General features: G+C 42.4%; 1 protein-coding gene across 8 annotated transcripts in view; it reads right to left on the bottom strand.

Moving 5' to 3' along the window:
* LOC308191905 (uncharacterized protein) overlaps positions 1-25,112 on the bottom strand; it is a 176,367-nt gene that overhangs the window by 83,734 nt on the left and 67,521 nt on the right. For 4 of the 8 annotated variants that reach the window (XR_013948378.1, XR_013948379.1, XM_080584814.1 and 1 more), the window contains 2 exons: positions 22,273-22,320; positions 17,822-20,608 (listed from right to left, as the gene is read on the bottom strand). The exons of 2 other annotated variants lie outside the window; for them this stretch is intronic. Coding sequence is in view for 4 of the 6 variants with exons in the window: in XM_080584814.1 (XP_080440940.1) it covers positions 20,531-20,608; positions 22,273-22,320 (126 nt within the window). In the remaining 2 variants the exon portion in view is untranslated. 2 more of the 8 variants (XM_080584813.1, XM_080584815.1) reach the window with 1 other exon arrangement.

The raw sequence follows: 25,112 nt of genomic DNA on the forward strand, positions 1-25,112 counted from the left end.
CATCACCTAAAAGATCTGGCCAGGTGCCAATACAGTTAGAAAAGCAGATCCTTTTCTTCTTCGGTTTCATTTTCATATACCTTTGCACTTCCTTTGCTCAGTTACAGACTAGAAGCAACAAAGTGTTTGGAATTAAAATGTGCACTTGCCCTATTTTCTCCATAGCAAAGCAGTGGAAATTTTGTGAGCTAGCCTGTCTTTTGAGATTTCTAACCCAGTCTGGCAAATTCTTGAGGTTTGGATAATAAAATTATGAGACAATTCCCACAGGAATATTTTTCACCTTTTTAATATCTTTTATATGCTGTATTACTTTCATGTGATGTTTCCCACAGCTCTGCTCTGATGAAACATAGAAGATTCATTGAGTAACAGTCTCCTTACAATAGCCAGCGCTGGCACAGTGTACATCTGCTGAGGATGAATCTGAGATCGTCTTTCATTTAGTAAAGCACAGCACAGAAACACAAGGTGCCATTTTTGGATTCTGTGGCCTAAAATCTTTGAAAACCTATAACTTGCCTGCTGGAAACAACTCCACTGTGGTCTGCCTTTCAAATGAGCCTTGAAAATCCACAGACACCATTCACGGGGTATTTACATCAACATGCACTAGGAACACCTCAGCTGCATTCCCTGATTCCAGATGTGGGCTCGGGAGAAGGCCACATCTGAAAAGCCTGGTGTTTCCAAAAAAGCAAAGACAGGATGACTGATACAAAGTCTTCTGCCTCTTTCAGAAGTATGCAATAGACTGTCAGAAAGAAAGACAAATTTATTTCTCAAAACACCTACACATCCGTTCACCTGGCGGCCTGTGCTCTGTGAGGTGCCTCATCCTGGAGGCAGTCGACATTGGTGACTTGTCCTATGCACAAGGGCATGGGACATAATCTTGTGTGGTTGTAAAACTGGCTATAAACATGAGCAAAGCTGCAGCTGGCTAGCTGAAAAGTGAAAAACCGTAGCTCTTTCTATCCCTTCCATACCTTGTTCATGTCTCAAGCAATTTTCTATACCAGCCACCTCCAGGAAAAATAAAAGAAAAAGCAAAGAGCTTATTTTTATCCTTTATAGAAAGCTTGGAGATCCCTGATCTCACATATCCTCTCCTCTTCCTGCACCAGCAAACCTGGATAAATCGTTCTCCGTAGGCACCAGAGGAGGAATAGAGCAAGTAAGGCAAGACAGCGTTAAGCCATTTCTGGAGGTCTTCAAGTGGGGTTGCCTAGTGGGGAGGCAAAAGAGGAGCGACAACAGTCCTAGAGACATTTAAGGAAATGACATGTTTCTGAGAAATATACCGATGAACTGACAAATGAGCTAAAAGCAAAGGAAGTTCAATCCAGATACATTGGATTTCATGCACCTGCCCATAACTCACATGTCCAAATATGTTTAATGCCACATTACAATGCACCTGACCAACCCATATTAAATGTTTTCACATGCATTTTCGCTTGTTTCTTCCTTCTCAAGATGTCCTTAAACAGTTAAGTAAAATGAAGAACATTCTCCAACCTCCAGTGTATAAGTAACGTTTTGCATTAAATTACACTGCCATCAATTATTAAATGAAGATTGTCATTAAATATTACAATGAAGAATATTATCAATATTGCATCTGTCACAGATGAAATAACTACATATATGGATGAATGTAATCTGTTCATTTGTTTATGAACCCAGAGTTCCCTAGAAAGCGCCACTGATGACACAATATCCCCAAATGCTGGATTTTGTATGTGATATATCTGAAAGATGTGCAAAACCAGATGTGACCAGACAGCTCCCTTTGGTTACATACATGAGGAAGCTTCACAGAGCAAGTTATTTTAGCTAAGGCTGGCAATAATTTATGCTGAATAAATTGCTTCTATATCTGTCTGTTTCAGGCAGCAGCAACATAGGAAGAATGTGAACTTTTTTGTTATATCAACTCATTTTGAGCCAAATTATGATTCTTTTTGAGTATCCGCCATTGCAAACATAGAAGACATGTGGATCTAGATATTAGCACCTTCTAAAAGTTGGCTCAATAAAAGCTGTTTAGCACTTAAACATGGAAGCTGTTGTCAGCTTCACAGATGAGTAACTCATTCCAAATTTTGGAAATGGAAATTCTGATCCAATGTATACTTCAGTCTTATTAAGAAACTATATTTTCTAGGCCACAATTCAGTTAAAATTAACTCCAGCTCCCACACAGTAACAATCCACACATGACTATGGAAGCCATAAAAAATGAACTTGATGTGGGTTCTTCTGCCGTAAGTGGAGGAAAATGTTCCTTGGAGCCCATATTCTTCATTCCAGGGAGCGATAGGACAAAGAGAATAGCTAATCACACTGCATTATCTTGGAAATATGATTTAAAAGAAGAATGTGTTAGACTTCATCCAAAGAAATACCTTTCTTTTTTTCCTGTAATGCTATCAAACACAGTAACAGACACCAAGAAAAAGACACTGTTGTATGTTTATTGATTTTGTACTTTCCTTTGTCTTCTAGACTTTAAAAGGGAAATTATAAGATTTAAAAAAACAAAAAAAAAACAAAAAAAGACCCCAGTGGACATAGTTTAAATCTGATTTGAGATTTCTGGGGTATTAAATTTGAGAGTTTTTAATATATCTTATTTTCCATCTTTTTTCTTGCCTCCTGAATATCAGGATGGCTAAAGATCTCTCAGTTGTTTTCAAAATGTGTGAATTATTTGTACTATTCCTCCATCCACTTCTATTTGTCCCAAACTCACTTCTCTGTATTTTCACATGGTCTCATCACTACTGACACAAGGTCTTTTTCCGAGTCTCACCATCTGAAACAGCCTTCCTATGTTTCTCTGCCTTTAAACTTACATCTCTTGAAATCCCGTCTGCACAAATGCCTCTCCTGTTAATTTTTCTTAGCTTAGCTCCGCCACTGGTTCTTATTTTCAACTTGACCTTCATACCATCTTAATGAAGTCAATGAGAAGTCTTTCCTTTGATGAGCTGGAGCAGGTAAATCCACACCAAAAACTGGAGATTATTCAAGTCTTCTAGCACACTGAGTTAATGAGTGAAAGTCAGTAACTTCACAACTGAGACGCCAGCTAAGAAATTTCTTGTCCTCAGCAAGGCATAGTCTCAGGGTCCCAGACTTCATCACTATTAGACAGGATACTGGTTTATCACTGTTACAAAAAGACACAGTGAGGACTTTCATTTTAGAATACACCTGAGCAGCTGTCTGAAAATCTAAGGCACTTTGGTGCCTGAGTGTTAATAAAAACGTTTTTCATGCAATCAATAATTTATTGACAGTTGGCTGCCAGTCTCACACTTGTTCTGCTAATTTGCTCCAAATCCTTGCACATTTTGGTGGATCGGGGCCAGGACAGAAAACAAAACAAAACAAAAAAACAAAACCAAAGCCCGTCCGTCTTGTACCCTCTGCCCTTTCCACTCTGAACATGATCGCACTCTTCTCTTTGCTGGGAACTGATGTTCACAGTGTGACTAAGAAAATGATTCAGTCCTGAAAGCCGCCAAGCCGCCATGTGATTTAGCGAAACAAAGGGCTGACCTCCCCAGCAGCAGCAGCAGCAGCACCAGCCGCTCTTGAAATGTCTAAAAGGCAAATGCATTAGTATGTTCAGCCACCATGCTGGCTAATGACTAGACATTTTCGAACATATGGGATCATTATTCCAGCATATCATCAGTGAACTTTCCAGAAAAGCTAATTAAAGGGCCCTTTAAATGGTTACCACAAAGTTGGGTTTTATCACAGCTCCTCACTTGCATTTGAAGAATTAGCAGTTTTCATCTCCCCTGCTCTCACTACCTTTCTATTTCTGCTGATCACTAAAGATGAGTAAAGCTAATTAACAGATCTTTAATTTTTCCATCATAACTTACTTTTCCTTTTATTTCCAATGCAGAGAGATTTCATTTCCCACTGACACAAAAAGGATTTAGAATGCGCTGTGGCCAGAGTCCACTGATGGCTCATCTTCTGAGCTACCTTCCTTCCTATACATTTCTCCTGTAACTGCTTCTATTCTTTAATGGTTATTGCAAATGACATTAAAAGGTAATTTATAGATTACAGGAAAGAAAGGTCATTTTCCTGACCAATAGCTCCTAACAAGGGGTAAATTCTCTGGGTAACTCTTCCTGCTGATTAGAATAATTTCTTAGGAAATGTGTAGATGACCAAAAACTCCTGCAAGACTGAACTTGGAAACAAGCTTCTTCACTTCTTCAGGAAGCAATTTCACTTTTAGGGATGTATCTTCTCAAGTTAAAAAACAATAACGTGCAAACATGAGGCAGGCAAAAAACTATTATCTACTTTGTGAATCCAAATCTGGTACATATTTGAGGAGAAAAATCTCTCAGGATTTCAAACTGTAAATGTAGCATAACCAGTGTTGTGATGTCTAAGTCTGTAGAAAGTCTCATAATGGAACTGTGAGCTATTTAAATAAATAAACACATCAGTGATAACTTCTGTCTTCATTGTTATATATACTGTTGCTGACAACTTCAGCACAAGCACATATGTGGTTATTGTATGCATTGAAAGACATGGGGATGGGCTACAAAGTGAAAAGAAAGCGGACCATCCTCAGGATGGTATCAGGGGGAAGGAGTTTTAGGGTATCTTTCATTCAAAAATTAAAATTCTTCTTTGGAAGTTTCAGAAATAAATCATTCTTATTTTGATAGTTCTATGAGCATATTTTGATTGGCCTTTCTATATGCCACTAACAGCTTCCTATAACACTCACAAGTTCACATGGCTGTCCAGTGCTGTATGGCGAACCCCAGAGTAAAATCCAAGCTTCAATATACAAAGAAGAGATTTTGAGCTCTGGGTTACCCACAGCACCCAAAACAACTGCTGGACAAGCCCTTTGCAAGCTCAGTAGTTGTCATTCAAAAATGGTTAGGTATAGCATAGGTACTAGTGTACAACTGTAGGAGTCACAAGGGTAGCAAACCAGGCATATTTTTACACTTTGCCTTAACATCTTCCCTGTCAAAAATATGGAAAGAAATAGGAGCCACAAGCCCTTCAGCCAAGCTCAGCCCTTCACCTTGCTCTCCGTGGTGAAGGAATTTGCTTAAAACCATGCAGTAGGAGGCACCCACCTCCACGTCCCTGGCAGCGTGCATAGGCACACCTGGCCATTCGCATCACAAAAATGCCTCTGATGCCGATGATGTTCAGGGCTAGGTGCAGTAAACCCTGTGCCCGATGAAACAAGCCATGCAGTGACACGGCACATGGAGCTGGGGCAGGGCCACACACAGCCCCAAGCCACCTCAAACCATGAGTGGCACCACCTGCGGAGCCCTGCTAATGAGCGAGCGCCGCTCTGCAAACGGGAAATGAGATAGCAACAGGAATGCGGCCTCTCAGAGTGCTGAAAAGTATACATAATGCTCGTCCTCATCCTTCAGCCATCAGCAGAGAAATGGTTCGAATATCTTGCAGCTGGGTCTCTCTCATCAGGTTTTTAAGTGGTAATAGCCTTGAATAGGTATCTTGGAATAATAACCATTAAAATATAAAGTAAATATAAATTTTTGAGAAAAAGAAAAAAAAGCTAGTCATTTATCTATCACGATCTCTCTAGATTTTATTTTTTTATAAAAGTAACATAAAACTTTGAGACCTTGATCCTCCAGACAAACATACATTTAGAAATTACCCTTTCCTGTAATAACACAATTTATACGAGCTGACCTATGCACACGCTGAAATGTTTGTGGGACTGGGGACTAAATGTGTTAAAAATGAACGAGAAACGGTAGCACGCGTGCACCAGAAGATTTGGTACGTACTGCATCCCGTGGAACAAACATCCCTGTGTGGCACTGCCTTGCAGAAAGCTGTGCCTGGCAGATGGCAAGGAGACTGGAACATAACTCCCCCCGCCTCCCACCGCCTGGCAAAACAACGGCTCCAGTGTCCTCGCTGCTTCCACTTCAATTGAACACGATCACCAGAGAGAAATGTCAGCGTCTTCCCCCCTAGAAAAGAGCTAGCTGCAGATCAGAAGATGAAAGGAAGTCAAAATGGGTTTAGTACCGGTCAGAAAGAATACACTAGAAAACGAAATCCCTTCCTCCTCGTGTTGCATCTTTGCCTGATTTGTTTCCTTCTCCTTTCTCAGCCCCATCTGCTTTGGCTCGTTCTCTATCCTTTCCCCACCAGGCTCAGGGCAGGAAGAGTCCAGGAGGTCTTCTCCTTTGGAGCAGGTGAGGTTGCTGTGATGTGAGTGCTCACCCCGTGCCCTTCACGTGCCCATGATGCCAGTCACGTGCACGTGTGTGGCACGAGAGATGTACAGCAGGTCAAAACGTCCTGCTGCTGGTAAGTATAAAAGTATAACCTATTCACAACAGGTCACCTAACAAACGAGCCAGAGCAGCACTGCTCAGTATCATTACAGATCACACGACAGAAAGAGCTGTATAGGAAAATACAGAATTCCTCAGCTCTGTACCTGGATAAACAGAACAATCTCAGGGACTCAGCAGCCAGAAAAGACATAATCAAGGAAAATTATTTTCCTCGTGGATTGTCATACATTTTTCTGACCTGTCAAATACCAAATACCTGCTGTTTTCTGAAAAGCAGTGAGCATGCATCCTGATAGGGAGGGATATTAAAATCTCTATTACTTTGCAATGATCTGTGTATAATATGACTTTGCCTCCCAGACCAGAAGATTTCTTCCCCCTGGGAATGGAAACGTGGTGTTTCACAATTACCCAGCCCATTTCGACACGGGTATGGGTAGCTCAACATTTTTGTAGTTGTAAGAGCAGACCTCATCCAAGCTAGCGAAACACAAAATGTCTTCAACTTCCATTACCAAATGCTGCTGAGGTATACGTCCAGCTGAAGTGATTCCCCAAGGCAGTGACACTGTGAACACGTGGCTGCTCCCCATCCCTCAGCCTTGTGTCATGCAGCCTGAAGGACACAGGAGTGGACCTGCACAGCCCTGAGCAGCCAGGCAGCATGCACAGCACCCTCCACACCAAAGCTGCAGCAAGCAAAGACTTGAGCAAATTTTATGCAAAGCAATTACAATAACAAGGTTCTAAAAGGCAAATAAATGTAAATATAAATAAACAAATACTGACAAATAGCCTGATAGCTCAGGCCGGGAGAGTACCAGTGTGCCCTCACAGAGTTAGCCCTACGTGCTATCCGTACGAAGCTTCCCACATCCCTCTGAGCACTCAGTAGCCAATTAAATATTCATTTGCAAATTTAATGATGGCTTAAAGTATTGGAGCTAATCCAATTCACACCACCTGAGGACTGTGCTCACTAACTGCCTGGAAAAGGGGAGAGGGTTTCAAATAACAAGACACATAGGTCCCTGACCATGAGTGTGAGTGCAAGTATGAATGTGAGAGTGGGGGAGAACACAGTGTCTGCAACCCTACAGAGTACTGGATGGCATTCTTTAGTTGCCTTTTTATTTGAGAGCTCAAGATTAAGACACCCACATTTCAGTGCTTATAGGAATGTTGCTACTTTCGTATTGAGCTTTGGGGCTCAATCGAGATACTCAAGGAGAGGCACTTGGTGCCAATTGGGATGCCCAGCAGTATGAGGGCTCCAGTAGAGAGTGTTATGGTGACTGCTCTCTGCAAAGGTCTCAGGTGCCCAGAGCATCTCAGCCAGGCCACCTTGAACTCCAGACTGTGAGGACTGTATTTACCTCTTAACCTGTATCCCCCAGTACACCTGCCTGTGTGCCTACTCTGGAAAACAGCTTAAAAACAAAAATGCAATCTTGCTGGCTGGAGTACATTTGGTAAGAGAGATACTAAAGCACCCACTGTAGCAGTAAAGAATAAAAGCTCCATTGCTTTAAGTTGTCTTTGTCTGGAAAATTATCAGTGAGTTATGAGAACTAGTATGCTGAGCACCTTCTTTCCCATTTGGGATTGCATATGAGGAAGAAACAGAGAAAGTGGGAGAAATTTTGAGGTCTTCTGCCATTTGAGAGACTGGATTTTGTAACCAGGATGCCATTATTTTGAAATGTACCTATTGAACTAAGAGTATGAGTACATGAACTTACAGAAGTTACCTAGCCTGACTCATGTTCTATTCTCAGGGAAGAGAAGATTACATGAAACCAGGGGTCTTGTGTGTACCATGCCTCCCAGGAACTGTCCAATTACTGTGTATGCATATAGATATGTTCATATGCTGGTTTAAATAACATCTGGTCCAGTAAGTATTTTGAGTTGGATGTTTTGTTAAGCAGCAATTCCAGCATCTGACCACTGACCACAGTCCCACGTGCCCCTAAACCTGCTGCATGAGAGAGAATGGACAGTCAGCAAGGAAAACTCCATCAAAGACTTTTCCTTGATGGATATAAAGTATATCATCAAAGACTTCTTTTCTACCTAAGAACCCCCTGTGGCTAAATAAAGATGTGGAAGTGTGAGAGGCAGGAAGCTACATATTAGAAGCAGACAGTGCATGGGATTGCTGATCAGTTGGCAGGACCAGAGCTATTCCAAGAGGCTGCTGATGGAGTCTTTTGATTGTTTTTTATTAAGATTTCTAAGCAAGTCGCTCAAAGGGAAAAATGAGGAACAACAACACTGGAAATTGAGAACACAAAGAACACAAATATATTTTCAAAAGCACAAGTACTTAATGCAACCAAGTACAGGTGTGGGTGCCACCTAGATAGATCATGGCACCCCAATTGAGTTCTCAGCCTAAAGTCCCTTCCATGAGGATTTCAGAGAGAAATTATGCTCACAAGCATATCCAAAACAACATAATGTTTCTCATTCATCTGCTCATCTTCTGGTCAATTCCCTCAGTTTCCAGTGAGCTTTTTTCTTCCCCATTTTGTTCAGTAGAGAATGACCTATGTAACCAACAATAAAATCAAATGGAGATGAAACGTATTGTTAATGATGTGGAGGCCAAATTATTACTTAACTTTTAAATATGAACAATGCTTGGCTCCAAATCTCATTTCATCTTCATGGATATCAATTATATTTTGTCATTTCTAGACCTGTGGAAATTTCATTTCTCCAAATGAGCTCAATAACTAACCCTCAGACTCTAAAAAAGAATAAAAAATAAAATAAAATGAAACAATCAAACAAACAAAACCTTCTATTCTTAGATTTTTTCAATATAGATTATGAAAACATTAGTTAAATGGGATTTATATGGCCTATTTGACATTCTTTTCTCTTTAGTTGGAATTTAGATATTATTCAAAGCTGGGGCTCTTTCCAAATGTTAAAATATTTGTTCCCTGCATAAATCACCATATGTGTGAAAAGATCAGACATGGGTACATCTTTTATATAGTAACTGTTCATTTACAATGCTATCAGTCTTGCGTTGTATTATTATTTTTGTCACAGTGTGCAGTTCATTGCTGTGGATGACGCTGCAATGTTTCAATGCAAGGAGACCTCTAGGAAAAGAACAAACATTTCTAAACGTTGTCTGCTCACCACCAAACACTCGGGCATGGGAACAGCAGAGAAAAGTGAGCAGATCCAAGCCCTGGGGAGGCAGCTTGTCTCCCGGAGGGAGGCGCTCCATGGGAAGCTCCTATCAGCCAGGCCCCATTTGCAAGGCACGAGGAGGATCAGGCTGCTTTAGATGACTGTGTTCCCACTTAACGGCTGGCACAAAGCCTTGCCAGGGTGGTAGGCAAGAAGACCTACGGCATGAGGATTGCACTCTACCCAGCCTGATGCCGCCCCTCACCCTACCAGAAGCAGCAAAAAGCCTGCAGCCCTACCAAACACAGGGCAGGTCCCAGTTCCTCCAGCCAGCCCTGCCACACCTGTAGGAGTCATCGGATGCTGCAAAATTGCACCAGCCTCCTCTGCCTCCGTCCTCGGTGGTTCCTGGCCCTGGGTTTGCCTCCCAGCCTTTGGCTGGGATTGACTCCCCAGCGCAGCTGTGGAGCTGATTTCCCAGTCCTGACACACGCAGCCTGTTTTTAGGACTGCGCAGTGGCCCCAGCTGGTGCAGAGGGGCAATGACTGCTTTTTTCCATTCCCAGCTTGAAGAAGCAGCTCTGAGCGAATAGCCTGTGCAGCAGCTGTGCAGCCTGGGCCCGTCTCAGGGGATGGGTTTTAATTTCCCCAGTCCCTTCATTCCAGCCCCTTGGGTTTTATGTGGGTGGAGTTTCATTTCAGCGTAAATGTCTAAATCTGTTGCCTGAGATAGAGGTGCAACCTGAGCCCCTTCCTGCGTTACGTGTTCGAATTGCTTGCCGCAAACACAATAGGTTTTGTGGTCTTAAGGGCCACCTGTTGAAAGAGTTCAAGCGCGCCCTCACCCATGTGCATTGCCTCCCGCCTGCTTTCCTGCCCGTGACTCAGGCATCTCTCTCCGAGCTGCTCGCCCAGTGTGTCGAGCTGCAATCATTGCCACACTGAACCGATTCAACATCTTGAAAAGCTAATTAACTTCATAAAAAATTCATATAGGCATGCAAATACTGTGGCCCAGATAAATAATTAACTGAACTCTTCCATACCAGCGCCAGCATGCTCCAAGGCTGCCCTCTCTTGCCAGGCCTGATCAACAATTATTCAAGACATGTGATGTGGACCGCATTTGATGATTCTCTTCAAGGTGTAAACCTACGCAGCAGCTTAATAAACAGCATATATTGCACAGTCAACATTGATTTACACATCTTCTGAAGAGATGATGCATGAAATGATCAGAAAAGTCAATAATGCAAGCAAAATGTATGGGCTTGAGATAAGTAACAGAAAACAAAATCAATGCCTTCCAGCTATTACCATCATGAAGTAGAGTTCATAATAGATAACATTAAGTTTGAACAAGTTGCATCATTCCAATACCTGCAATCAGCTGTCACTTCTGACAATAATTGCCAGAGTGGTATTCATATACATATATGTTAGCTCTACCTCTGGTGCTAAATGCATTTAGCTGAACAATCAGAGCAAACAACCTGACGAGCCAGATATTTTATTATTCTGACATTAAAAAAAGGAGACTGTGAAACCCATTAATCACGACCTGTATTACCATGAACATATGAATATAGCACTGAAGAAAGCCCCCAAAATTTCCTACAGACATATTGAAATAAATAGCAGAGGCTGTTGATGGGATCAGCCTGTCAGTAGCTCAGAGGGACGAAATTTAGCAAAACGAGGCAGCTGACACTATCACAGCACCTGAGCAACAATGACTCAGTCACGCAGCACGGGCAACGATACAGCTCGGCTTTGTGTCCAGAGCTTTATGTGGGACCTATCGTATGACTCTACATCAAGGATTCTGATAGCCCCAGGATGCGATCAATAAGAAAGCAACATAAGAGAGAGCTCTGGCCACTGAGGGCTTGTCAACACGGGGAAGCTATTGTGAAACACGGGAGGGTGTGAGTGTGGAGTACAATGGCTCAGGCCCTTGTGGAAGCTGATAGTCTGAGGTGGAGTAAACTCACACAAGGCCATCTGAGAGGGTGGTTTCTACATGGAGAGCTAGAGTTTAATGTCTATATCACAACAGCCCTCAAACTTTCCTTTGAAAGCGTTTCTTACAGTATTTCAGCAGCAGCGCGTGTAACCTGTGCCACTGAGCAAAACCGGAGTTGCCTTTGGAGCGCAGGAGAGGCTGCCAAACACAGCTCCGGCTATTTGCAGAAGCAATCACCCTGCCTGTCGTGCAGAGGCTGGTAATGACAAACACAGCCTCTTCCCTCCAGCCAGGAGGATGGATTTGGCTTCGGCTATTCACTATCTGACTTTGACCAATTGATAATTATTCAATGGCTGTAAAAAATACATTGGCAGTCTCAATCCAGCTCCTAACAGAGCTGTAAAATGCTCACAAAAATACAGCAGACGGCAGTGACAATGCCCTTTTGTGAGTAGCAAGAGGTAGAGAGGAAAAAGTGTTCCTCCTTCCCACAAGGCAGAAGCAAAGGTAGTGCCTCACCAGGAGGTGGTGGTGTGGGGAGTTAAATCACCGTAACTGCATCCCTGCTCCTTCCCCTAGCACGGGGAAACTGCCCTGAGCTGCAGTGTTGTAGCTGAACGGCCATCCCAGCAAATCCATTCTCTAGTGGCTTGGATCTGACCTGCAGATGAGAAGATGATTTCAGCTGAGTTCTGCTTTGATTTTTTAGGGACCCATTCATCTCCCCAAACTAAAATCTGAGCTCATAAAGCACAAACCCACACAAGCTAAAACCAATCACTACTTCCCCAAATCCCTGCAAAGCCAAACCATTCAGTGCCGCACTGCTCTGCCAATAATAGTAACAAGTAACACTACACTCAGACTGTAATTTTTCATATCCAGTGTTCTGTTGTCATATGATTTACTGTGCTAGCACTGAGAGCCATTGCCCAAGCCCTCTCTCTGCACTCCTCCTGATTTACTTAAATCTTTTTACTTTTATCAGCCACAGGGAATGGGGACACTTACATGTAACAACTGACAATTTGAACAGAAAATACAGAGAAAAGCTGTGTAAAGCAAGTGGCTGAGATTATAGCTGTTGACTTCTAATATTATTTGACAGATGAGACTGCTGCAATTATCCTCTGCTCATGGGTTCCATTACTGGAACAAGAAGCGCACAAAATAAGGGCAATTTCCCAAACAATATATAGGGCCACTTAACTTTGTCAAGAGCCATTTCTGCAAGTGAAGTCCTCCCTGGTTAAAGATACAACGATAATGTGCCGGCAACTTCACATGAGCATTTAGTACATTCCACGTTAACTGCCTTTTCAGTTGTTCTTTTCCTGCTCTGTTTGAACCAAATAGGATATTATTTCTAAAGATATTTGTTTAAAGAATAACATTGTGCTTACTGCTGTTCCCCCTCCCAGGAGCCTTTCTTTCTAAAGAAGGCGTTTCAGAGAGTTTGTGGCACACGAGATCACTCCACATTTTTGCCGAGTCCTGTATCCCCCACATCACGAGCTGGCAGGGAAGGAACCAGCCCCCCACCAAGCTTTTGCTTCCTCCTCCCTCTCCTCCCTCCTTCTGTGGATACTCTGCTCCAGAGACTTTCCCCGAGCCCCCCACTCCACCCCGAGTCCCCCCTGTCCCCTAGCCCGATGCCACCCTCCCTCTCTCCTCTGCTGGTGGTGGGGAAGGTCCCCACGGTACTGGAGAAGTGAACTGCAATTCAAAAAGCACTGCAGTCCTGGAGAAGGGGAATCTCTCATAAAGGCCATTTTGTATGTCCGAAAGTGAGCAAATAGTAACGAAGAAATAATAACCAATAGATGTGTCAGTGTGTAAACAGGTCTCAGAAAAGGAGTGCAGGTTCAAGGTTTGCCTAAAGTAACACAAAGCAAAGGCAACCGTTCTCTGAAGACTTTCTGTGCCAAATCTGGCCACTGTATCTAATCACTGGAGTGTGAAAGGAGGAACATTAGTCCTGCTTTAAGTTCAAACCTCAGCACAACCTTAGCAACAGAATCACTACTGATGTCTTCATAATATATTTTTAAGGTTGCCCCATTGCTTTGAGTTGTGGAACTATTTATAGATCAAAAAGAGCTTCTTGCTCTAAGAGGGAAAAAAAAAAAAAAAAGCAATGAATTTTCTGAAAGTGAAGGTGAAAAAAAAAAAAGAAAGAAGGAAAAAAAAAAAAAAAAGGAATAACCTTTGGCCTAGGCAGTAGTTATTAACTCTTCTCTCTAATGCAACCTGCACTGAACTAGAGTGGGAGTGAATTCTTTTTCAGCAATCTTCAACAACCTTTCATAGGCACTCCAGCATCTTCTCTCAGATGTGCCTGGGACGCGGTGCTGCAGACCCAGGCATGAGAAGTCCCACAGATCACTGCACAAACACAAGCACTTCAGGCTAAGCTCGGATTCCTGATCCAGCTCAGCTGGTGCTGATCCGCTGCCTCAGAAGTCAACGATGTTCATCATTCGGGGGAGAAATTTTTTGTCCCATTCATTGTAACCCTGAAAGCTCTCATCCAGGAAACAGGAGTGGCTTTTTCTGAAGTGCTACTGAACACTTGGTTTCTACACTACCTTGTGGCATTGGGATCCACAGCTCAGCAAAGAACTGAGTCAGAGACAATGTGAACAAAGACAGACCTTGACCACAGTCGGCATGACACAGTTTCTCTCCTTGTCTAACAGCATAGCAACCCGGGGAAGAGATCTGGTGAGAGAAAAATGCCACCACATCCTGAGCCTGCCCTGGAGGAAGGGGCAGATCCCTCTTCCCCAAAACACAACCCTCAGCCTTTGCCAAGATACCCCACCTGAAAGCATTCTTCAGGCTGTGGATGCAAAATGACCTTGGATGTCTTGGAATAGGGACACAGTAATTTCTAACACATTTCTGTGAGGTGAATAAGATTTATATCTGTATCACAGAAGAAAAACTGAATGCCCAGAGAAAACAAGATGACATCATTCAAATGCCAAAGCCATGGACCCCAATATCCTCCACATTACACCATTTTCTTATTGTTAAAATTACCAATTCATGGCATTCCTTACCTAGCACAGCTAGATGTACACTAGGATGCAAAGATCTAAATACGTCGCATTATTTGTGAGATTTTCATCTTTTATTTTCCTCTCTTCACCACACCACTACATTTTTCTGAGAGGCGAGGTGGCTCTTTCCTGGAAAGTGACCTTTGCTGGAGGGCAGGCAGATGGCGGCAGCCACACACAAGCTCATTTCTCCTCCTTGACCATGTGTCACTCAGAAGTCTTGAAGATCTCTATGCTGGAGACCCCAGGTCCCCTTCTGAATCTGGGTCACTGGCAGCACAAGGACCTGCTGCAGGCACCCATGTGTGACACAGGCCCGCCAAAGACTACTCATCATCCTAAGGACACAGCTATAGCCCGGTCTGCACCATATAATTGAAAAATTTGGGCATCAGAAGCGGTTTTCACTATGATTATTATTATCACTGTTGCTGTTTCTTGTTCAGCCCCTGAAATCTTGGTCTCTTTAGCAAGGGTCTCCTGACAAAGACAACCCCAGAACTGGAAAGACTGCCCTCAGCTCTTCCATAGGCAGTGATTAGATGTCTTTTTTATTTTCCCCTTTAAAAAAAATCAAAAAAGAAAAGGGACATGATTTAAAACTAAAATAGAACCAAGCACATTGTACAAAGGATTATTTCAAGTAATTCTCCTTGAAACTGTAACAAAGGAATGTTTCCTGGGGATTAAATGGACTGTCAGGTAATCAGAAAAGTTGTTTTAGGTTTTCCTCAAGAAGAAAAGAAGCATTTTGGATGGATTTTGTTTCTGGTGCTTTGTGACACTTTACAGCTTATTCCCTCATGTCACACCAGTTTATTTCATTATTCATAAACATGCTGAATGCCAAAATGATCTGAGAAGCTATGGGGCTCTTACACGCTCAACCAATAAGCCCTTTTCTCCTTTTCCCATTGCAAATGCAAGGACCCAACCCTCTTGCTATCCTTCCACAGGGATTTTTTTAACCATTGCTCTTCCTGCCACTTTGCTTTTTTTATAGGGGTGGGATTCCTGGTATTTTACATAATGTGCAGGACTCTAAGAAAGCCTTGAAGGAGAAATCACATTTAAGAGAGAATGAATTTGTCCCTCAGGGCTGACAGGCAGGGACACAGCACCAAAATAAATAAATAAAATAAAAATGTCATGGGGGCCGTTGCCCGCACTCTGGGTGCAGTCCTTATCACTGTGCCAGTTACCTGGGGTGCTGACACTAAGGCCCACTCCCACCACTGGTCCCAGGACCCTCCCAGGCTGTGTCTGGATCTGCTAACCACTCTTTCGCCTTGCTTGTTGCTGCAGGGTACAGGCTGCCCTTTCTCAGCACCAGGCCACATGCAGTATGGGTGGTCCCTATAACCTGACACACCATTCACAGGGGTGCCTTAAAACGGCCCAGCCCTCTCCCACAGGCCTGGCACCAAAACCCCCTACAAGCAGTGGCTCCCTTCCCAGACCCTTCGAGGGTGCTGGTGAGACAGCCTGGGCCACAGATGGCCCCCGCATCTCACACACCACATCCAGCTCCATATCCTTTTGATGCCAAGTGGAAAGAGCCCGGCTCCCTCTTGGCCTGAGGCACCCAGCCACACAGGGGAGCCCAGTAGCTGCAGCGGGGACTGAAGGGAGAAGGTGTGGGAGAAGCTGGCTGCCTTGCAGTGAGCCAGGCCCACTGGCCAAGGCACCCGGCCTTGTTGCTACGTTGGCCTGTGGCACCGACGTCCTCTTGGACTGCTCCCCACTACCGAGTGCCCAAGCAGCAAAAGACACCCACATCCATCTGTGCCTGAGCAGCCGGTTTCTGCTGCGGCAGTCAGTCCATGCTGCCGAAAAAGGTGTGGGAAATGCGGGTTTAAATAACACTACGATTCTGCGTGGAATGGACGCGGGCATCGTGCTGCCTGGTGCGACAGACCTCAGCCTTGTTTTGTGGCGCCAGCCCAAGAGCCAAATATTGGTCCCCATGCTGTTACAGAGTGCCTCCGCCTCCCGCAGGCTCGCAGAAGGAGGCTGTCCACATCATGTGTTTTGCTGAGCCTGCTCCCGTCTGGAACAATCGTACCTTCAGGTGTATCTTAATTCTACCTCTAAGAAAGAAAGAGGAAGATTTGACACTGCTAATGGCACAGGAAAATGATTTTTTTTTTTTTTTTTACTTTTTTAATCTAAGAAAAGGGTTTTATTTTCCACGAACTGCTTCTTTCTAAAAGAATTTTTATTCCAATTATTCAGACACCTGCTGGTGTCCCAGCAGCCCCCCTGGCAGCAGCTAACCCTCTCGGGCTGAGCAGCCGAAGGAAACAAAGCACAGCACAACGTTGTACAGGAGAAACAGTACACACACCAGAAAGTCGGAGAGCACAGCAGCAAATGTGTTATTAGTCTGACATCACAAGGGTCTGCTTGTTTGTTTGCTTCCTCCTTTTATATCCTGAAGCTCTCTCTTGCAGTGCCACATGTTGAATTTTTCTTGATTAAGTTGAGACTTTTATTATGCAGGGTCCCCAGAAGAATTACAGAGGGGAAGGAGAAAACCCAAATGCATATGGCAAAGGCACTGACATAGATACTGAATTCTTCCAGCTTGAAATGACAGGCAGTACAAATAAAGCTCTTTTGTACCTGCTCTAAGACATAGCATGTACCAGCCCTTCTTAGCTAATATACCTTGGAAAAAGCAGAAAGCAGGATCAGAGGTGCACAGAGAGGGAAATTTTAAAGCTGTCGTCAGTGGAAGTTTCTTCAGATGAGATGTGTTTGTGCAGTACCAAGCACCATGTTATAATTATTCTGTGTAGTAATATTTTATTTTTATAATTCTTATGACAGAATCTCATAGGCCTCTCTAGCTCTTTTAAAAACAAGTAAATACTTCTCCGGATAATTTTAAAAACAACATTGGTCTTCCAACTCCCCTCACTGTTCAGCGCACAGTGAGTGGGAACCCCCCCATCCCCACCCCACCCAGGGTCAGACCATGGGGGATCAATCTTTTGGCCTCATTTCCCTCCTCCCAGTGAGGGCTGGGTTTTGACAGAGACAGAACAGCCTCTAGGCAGCATCAAAGGCACGATGGCAGGATTTCCTTACTTGGAAATAGTCTTCAAGCAGACCTGTAAACTCTGTTCAAGTTTGCTTTATGGTGCCAGGGTAGTACAAAACAGCTCTAGCATCTGGCCTCAGGGGCTCAATCAGTTCTGTATGAATACTCATATGATGCAGTTATCATCTGCAAAGCTCATAGCTAAGCGCCTTGCTACCAAGTCTCATGGCTTTGATTTAAGGAGCTCCCAGTAATCTGGGACACTACAATTAACATATTTAATAGAGCGACTAATGGGAAAGAAAGAAGGGGGAAAACCTGTATACTACAGCTTAAGCTGATGCTAGGGTAGGAAAGGAACAAAGCCCAGAAGTTTCAGACTAAAATGGTACACATGAACTAGTTAGATTCTCCCTTTTATTGTGCACTATATATATATATATATATACACATATATATATATATAAAGGAGTCACAAAAATTAATTAATAGCTGGTAAACTCAACCAGGTTAATCTATATTTACAGAGTTAACATTTGAGATTTAAACATTCACAAGCCTGCTCATCAAAAGGCAGGTGATCTGCACTTGCTGGACACCAAAGCCTTCCAAACTGTCTCACATGGTGGCACACAAATGATGCACACCTTTATATACCTGGGTTCCCTACATGCAGAAGACCACAAAGTCTGCAGCTGGGTAATTAAAAGAGTTAGGCAACAACTGGGCATTCAATAAAGGTATCTGTAGTTTTTCCAGGTATCTTGTTTATAAACAGGACATAAATAAAAGAAAAGTAGAAGCAATCCCCTAGATATGAACAGGCAAATTTATTGTAATTATAATAAACCAAACACAGCTCTTCTGGTCAGTCAGGGCCTTATTGCACTGATTTTGCTTGGAAAGCAAGCCCAGCTTCAGCTGGCTTGGAGAAGCAGCCAACAGTTCATCTGATCAATGGCCAGGTAATAATAATATATTGCATACCATAATGCTGACTTACAGTATTACAGTGCTGTAACAATTGCCAGACAAAAACTGCGGCAAGATAGCCATATGACTAAGTACATATTTATCTTTTACAGTGTCTTTTAGGTGGTTGTTTAATTATCTCGAAAGTATTCTAAACCTAAGAAATAGTTTCAAATGCTATTCAAATGTGTACCTAAATAACCTTAATTCTGCCTTGGTTTTGCTGTATTCAGTACAGTACATAGCACATTCATTACATATTGTTATTATACCTAGTAAATATAAAATTATGATAAAGCCACTGCAGCAATTATGGTGCCAGATTAGATAAAATGACTCTTTGGGTAAGGTATTCCAGATTTCTAATATAATGCCTTCGGTTCATCCCTCTCTGGAGAATGAAAGCAAGCTGTCCTTAGAAAAGAGGTTAAGCTCTGTTCAAATGACAAAGAGAAGCAGTGGTCGTTTTTGCTTAAAGCACTCTGGAGTTTTATTCCTTCTAGAAACAATAGAAGAGAGAAGTGATGTTGAGAGATGGCAAGCCTTTAAGGAATTTCCTCCAGCAGAACATGATTTTTCAGTGTTGGCAAGAAACTACATTTGGCAAATGACACAAAATGGAGGATGATCATATTTCTTTAACAGTGTAACCTACAAAGATTTTTCTTTTTTTCCATCGTTAACATAGGTCTAATGTTAGGTGCTTACAGAATCTGTTCATAATCAAACTACTTAGTGGATTTATTTGTAAACTCAGGCAATACATGAACATGAATAAAGGGTAAGAGCAGCACACATCTGAGCTCACTTTAGCAATCGAAGAGTTAGGCAGTTGGGTCAGCTGGGCATCTGGACTCCCTCACAGAGGACAGAAAGAGCATCTCAGCAGCAAGAAGCTGATTTATTACATGGGATAGGGCTCTCGCTCTCCAGACATGCCCAGTGTCCATATGCACACCTGTTTTTTAGTAGAGTTAGACGAAATCCATCCCAATAAATTAAGAGTGGATTATGATGTTTTCGGTCCTTTGGCAGCAGCATTTGTTAAAAGTTTCTGCCCCTGCCCCCACCATCCACACTCATCCCTGCCACCTCCCATCCCCTAGGAAGTTCAGTTATCCCTCTCCTTTGCACCAGCTCAGTTAACACAGAGACGTAGAATGGCCTGGTCCTAAAGAAGCACTTTTTTCCTATTATCTATCTATTTTTTTATGCACTTCTTGCTATAATTTACCTATTTTCACCACTCTTGGTCACACTAGGAATAGGCATGGCAGCAGACGCAGCCCCCTTGCATGGGAGCAGGGACAGGGTATAGAGAGGGTATTTTGGATCCGCTAATGAAGGATCCTTAACATGGAGCTGCACCCTAATTCTCAAGAGGACACTGCATTTTTTGTGTTCATTTACAAAACAAAGAGGCTACAAGCAATAATCAGCACTGCCTGGGTTACAGATCCACAGTATCTTCTTCATGGTAAGAGTAGTTTGATCAGCCTCCTTCTTCAGTGACTGTGTATCCCTCATCTTCGAGTACAAAGTGCCTAGGAGAGGTTTACAAAGACTCCTTGCTCAATCAGCCATCGATGAGACAAGCCTCTGACACTCTGGCACCATTCCTGTCTTCCTACTGCCCTCCACCCTTTTTACAAGACATGCGATCCCTTGGGCATCAAAAGGCATCTCCCACCACCCTCCTTCAGAATGACCCCTGAAAGCCCAATCCTCACTTCCAGGGGCCAGGAAATGTTAAAGAAGTTGCATTTCTTTAGCGTTTCCTTATGCTGCCTTGAGCAGTGGTATCCACTATTGCACCCTCTGCAGAGTGGATTTGTGCTGTGGCCTGAGCCAGAGGAGCAGAGGTTCCTTCGTGCTCATGAGTCCCCTATCTGGATGAGAACAGCTCTTCTGGGGGTGGTGCGTGGTCTTGTCAGATGTTACGGGAAGTTTATTCTCAAAAATTTCATAGAAAGAGCAAAATACCTCCTTGATACCTCACTGTTACCCGAGGTAGAGTGATTCCAGGGATGAGCTGAGTATACTGGAAGAGGAAAAATATATGCAAAGTAGCAAATATATAAATAATTTCCATACATATATTTACACACACTCATAAATGTACAGTGGGATTTTACAACTTAATTTGCTTTTGAATGGCACTGGACTGATTCAATGTGGTTGCTATAGTACACGTGTCCCCTAAACAGTAACTGAGCACACAGAGAATTATGTTTCTTCACGCATCAACATTTTTGAGTTAAGATCCTTCTTTATTCCTAAGATTGTTGATTAGGCCCCTTTCAAACACAGTATCCACTGTCTGTGCATTACGTGAATCATGTTCAGCACAGGGCATTGCTGAATCTCTGTCACAAACAACCTAGGAATAAAAGATCGGCATTTCAGTTTATTTTTCCTGCATCTTGTTAAAAAATGTACTAGGAATTTGAAGAAATCTAATGCATAAATACATAGTTTGTCTGATTCAATAGCATATACAATTCAAATGACACCGCATTAGAAAACCAAGGGGCTGCTGTTATTCACCAGCACTGTAAATAGGAGCAATTTATTTCTTTACCTTGACATTATCCAGAGGGCCAAATCGGACTATCGTGATGTAACAACACTGAGCTGCTTGCCCCACTGTCCCCCCAGCAAGTAACCAGAAAACTACCAACCCCACCAGCACAAAATGCTGTTTCTTTAATCTTATCACCACCACCTCTTCTGAGCGGTGAGGACAATAACAGATTGGTATTAACAATCTCAGCCCTTCTCAGACAGTTGGAAGCTTGCATATCTTAACTGATGTGCCTAATTAGATACAGCAGTGATTCAGCCGTCAGCTGCAGGTCTGCGGTTTTGCTTCCAGTGTGCATCAGCATGCTTCGCATCACCCTGCGACTGAGGTGTTTACTCTTCATCACAATAGCTGTTATCTGTCAGAAGTGATGCTGGACTGGTTTCCAAAGAATACCGCTCCTTCATTTATTTATTTGGAAGTACTTTCACCAGCAGGTGCAAGTTATCTTTGACTGAATGTTATTCTGGTGGAAGGTAATAGCCTGTAAATCTTGGTGTCTTCCAGCCCTGGACAGAAAAGTCTGCCCAGCTTTCCAGAGGTGTCACGGAGGAGCGTTTAGCCATGTCATTCGGCTGCCGTGCCCACTCACTCCACTTAGTGTCAGGGAAAGTTTCATCACAGCGCTTGTAGACTTGTGAACAGCTTACCTGCCATGAACTGGATGAGATTTATTTATTTATTTATTTTAATTAGGTGAAATGACTTTCAGTAGCTAGCAGCGTGAACTAGATATGAACTGCTATTCTAGAGGGGAAAGGGTCCGTATGTCATTAACCTTGTCACCCCCTGTTGACATAGCAGAGAATGTAAGGAAAAAAAATAAGTTCTCCCAAAGCAAGAAAAAAACTTGATACTCAGTGTTTTCTCAGGCTTTATCCTAGGTAGATTACAATAGCAAGAATACTCTTTCTCCATCAAGCTCAGAAGTTTGAAAGTGATGGTAGATAACACTTTATGTATCTAGATTTAAATTTCAACAGTCCATAGCTAAGGATCTAGGAGCCACATCTTCAGATGGGTGAAAAACCACAGCTCTGCTGAAGTCTGAAGATGACACCTATTTATATCAGCCACAGATATTGCTCTCAATATCAAAACATATTATCACTTCTGCTTACCTGCCAGTTGCTACATTTAGTAATCTGTTTTCCATTGCAATAGTAGACCTTTATGGGAAGAAAGAAAATGCAACTCATTATCAGTGAAGTTTTCAACACAATAGGAAATGTATAAGGCCCTGAACTCAGCTCTTTGTGAATAAAAAGGTTTTTAATTCATCTTTAAGGAAACAATTAGAGATCATCCAGAGCATATAAATTAATCTGATTTTCCTTTCCCTCTAACAAAGCCATTATATATATCTCTTTTCTTTTTCTTCCAGGTTGGCTTATATTTCCTCTCAGGTGCAACTGCAGTTTCCTAAGGCAATGAACTGAAAAAAAAAACAGCAACATCTGGAATTATCTGCACTTATGCCAAATAAAATGAACACATCTGAAGAGGACAGTTTCTCAGAATGAAAAGAGAAGTGATGACTAATAAGGAAATGCAATTTACCAAAAATATCTCATTTAGCCTTTTCTTAAATATATCAGCCTTGCAAGTCTCCTCTACCCCCTAAAAGTCCTACTTGGATTAAGAGGCAACAAGATTTGTTGGGAAAATAATTGTTTGGCAGTTTTGTTAGCTATCTGAGGTGAATGCAAGTTTACAGACTGCTTGATAGCATCTGATAAAACCTAGACTCCGCACCTGAGTTAACAGCCCTCATCTTCTTTTTCATCAACAGAAAGAAACTGGCAAGGTAGGAGTCATCTCACTTTCAAACAAACATCTAAAATAGCTCAGCTGAACTGCTGAGCAATTCCCTGAAAGCAGTGGTTTCTCTGCTTTGACTCAAAAGCAAACTCGGGACAACTAGCTCATCCATGACATCAACATCTGTAGATATCTAATATTAACTGAGATGACAGTGACCCCTCAAAGCTGTCTCACAGACTCACCCCCCCTTGCCTTCCTCCCCATTTAGCCTCTCCATTTTATCATTGTCACTCTTCTGGAAAGGAGGCAACAAGAGAAGTTGTCTCCTCTATAAGAAGTTTTCTTTGGAGTCCTTAACAAAGAGGTGATGTGACCATTAGCATTTGTTAATATATCACTTAGGTGTATTCAACTTAAATTCCTTGTTCCTACTTCCAAGACCTATCCCTCTTCACCACCTTTCTCTTTGTCCCGTCTAAAATCCCATTCTCTAGGAGTCCCTCCAAAAAATCATTCTTATTTGGTTGGCTACATTAGTCCTGACTTAATGTCTCCACAGCTCTGCCAAACACAGTTAATAGAACCATCCAAGTGTGCACCTCCCTTAAAAAGAAATTAAAGGATCTTATCACTTACAAATTGTCCTGTCCTAAGTTTTACTTATCATCTCAGTGAATATGGATTACACTCATCCCTCTTAACACTTAGACAAGAGACCTACATTAGGTGTGTAGTCACTCAAGTCAATGAAGCAACAGTCCCCTCCAAAGGGGCTCTCAGATCTTGCACAGTTTTAATTGCCTCATGAAGATACCTATTTCTTTCACTTGTTACATAAAAGGAGGCCTAAGCAGCAGAATTTCTTATTTTGGGATATCCATTATGTGCCAGAAGATGGACACAGTGAACCTGAGCTTATGTTTTCCTCTTATAGGAATACACCTTAAAATTATTTGAATACTTGGAAATAATAAATACAGACAACTATAGATGCACAGAATTTTTAGTTGCTTCGGGGCAGTATATCTCTGAAGCTTATTCTTGCCTCAGGTTTGGTTATTCTTCAGCCCCTATTGGTGTTAAGAGGAGTGCAACATCTGAAAAAAATTAGGCCTCTTACTGATGAACCTCACCAACTGTCAATGTAAAGAAGGAAAAAAAAATAACAATGGGAAGGAAAAGGAAAATCAAACCAGGTTTATACCTTTATAAAAGCTTCTAGTATCATCCTTCTATCATTACAAAAGCTGAAGGACATTGCAAATCTGGATATACTCTTTGGAGTGCTATTTTCATTTCTTTGTTGCTGTTGATTCTCCATGAAAGGAATGGAACCGCAGTACTTTCCTTTCCTGGCCTTCAACACAATAAAGAGAGACAGCCTGGCATGAAAACATGAGCAGTGCCATGAGTTGCTACTCTCCCGTTGGCTACAGGAGGATGGGTGCTAAGACTAGGGAAGGTTATCCCAAAAGGCAGAAGGGATTCAGAGTGAGGTGGTCTTGCAGTGGCTTTTGCAGGGAGCAAGCGCATCACCCTTTGGCACCACCTAAGCTAAACTAAGCACCACACAGCTAAGCAGTGTGAGGCAAAAACTGTAACCACCTGAGAGCAAACTTCTAGTCAGAAGCAAGACGAACTGTTGACCATTTTCCATTTCATTTTTTTTGTTATTTGAGGGATGCAAGAGAAAATCACATGAACCATTTAGACTAATTTGCATGAACTTAGAGATGCACATGGCTTGAGTCTTATAGCCTTTTCTTTCTTTTCTTATCATTAGCATTTTTCATGCTAACCTCAGCATTTTGTTGGGCTCATGGAACAAGACTGAGGACTGTCCTGTAGCTAATTTGGGGCCTGTCTATTCCCTGTGACTGCAAACAAAATCTGTAGCTTACTGGATAAAGTGTCATCTTTCTATTTCAAAAATAGTCAGTACAAATCCAATTAAAGATGTTTCTTTTCTTTCAAATATTATATTGTTCTGAGTGTTTCTGTGTAAGCAGGGAACCCTGGATTACATTCCTCTCCAGGGGATCCTAAATGTTTATACAAATCACAGTAGGCAGCATTACAACACTTCCAACTTTTGCCACATGCACTTTGTCTTAACTCGAACTTGGTCAGAAATCTGTCAGACTGCAAACTGTAAAAAAGAGAAATGAAAGGAAACTGTCTTATTTTTGTTCCTTTT

This window comes from Anser brachyrhynchus, assembly GCF_964034855.1.
Source record: "Anser brachyrhynchus genome assembly, chromosome: 3".
NCBI classification, from domain to species: Eukaryota; Metazoa; Chordata; class Aves; order Anseriformes; family Anatidae; genus Anser; species Anser brachyrhynchus.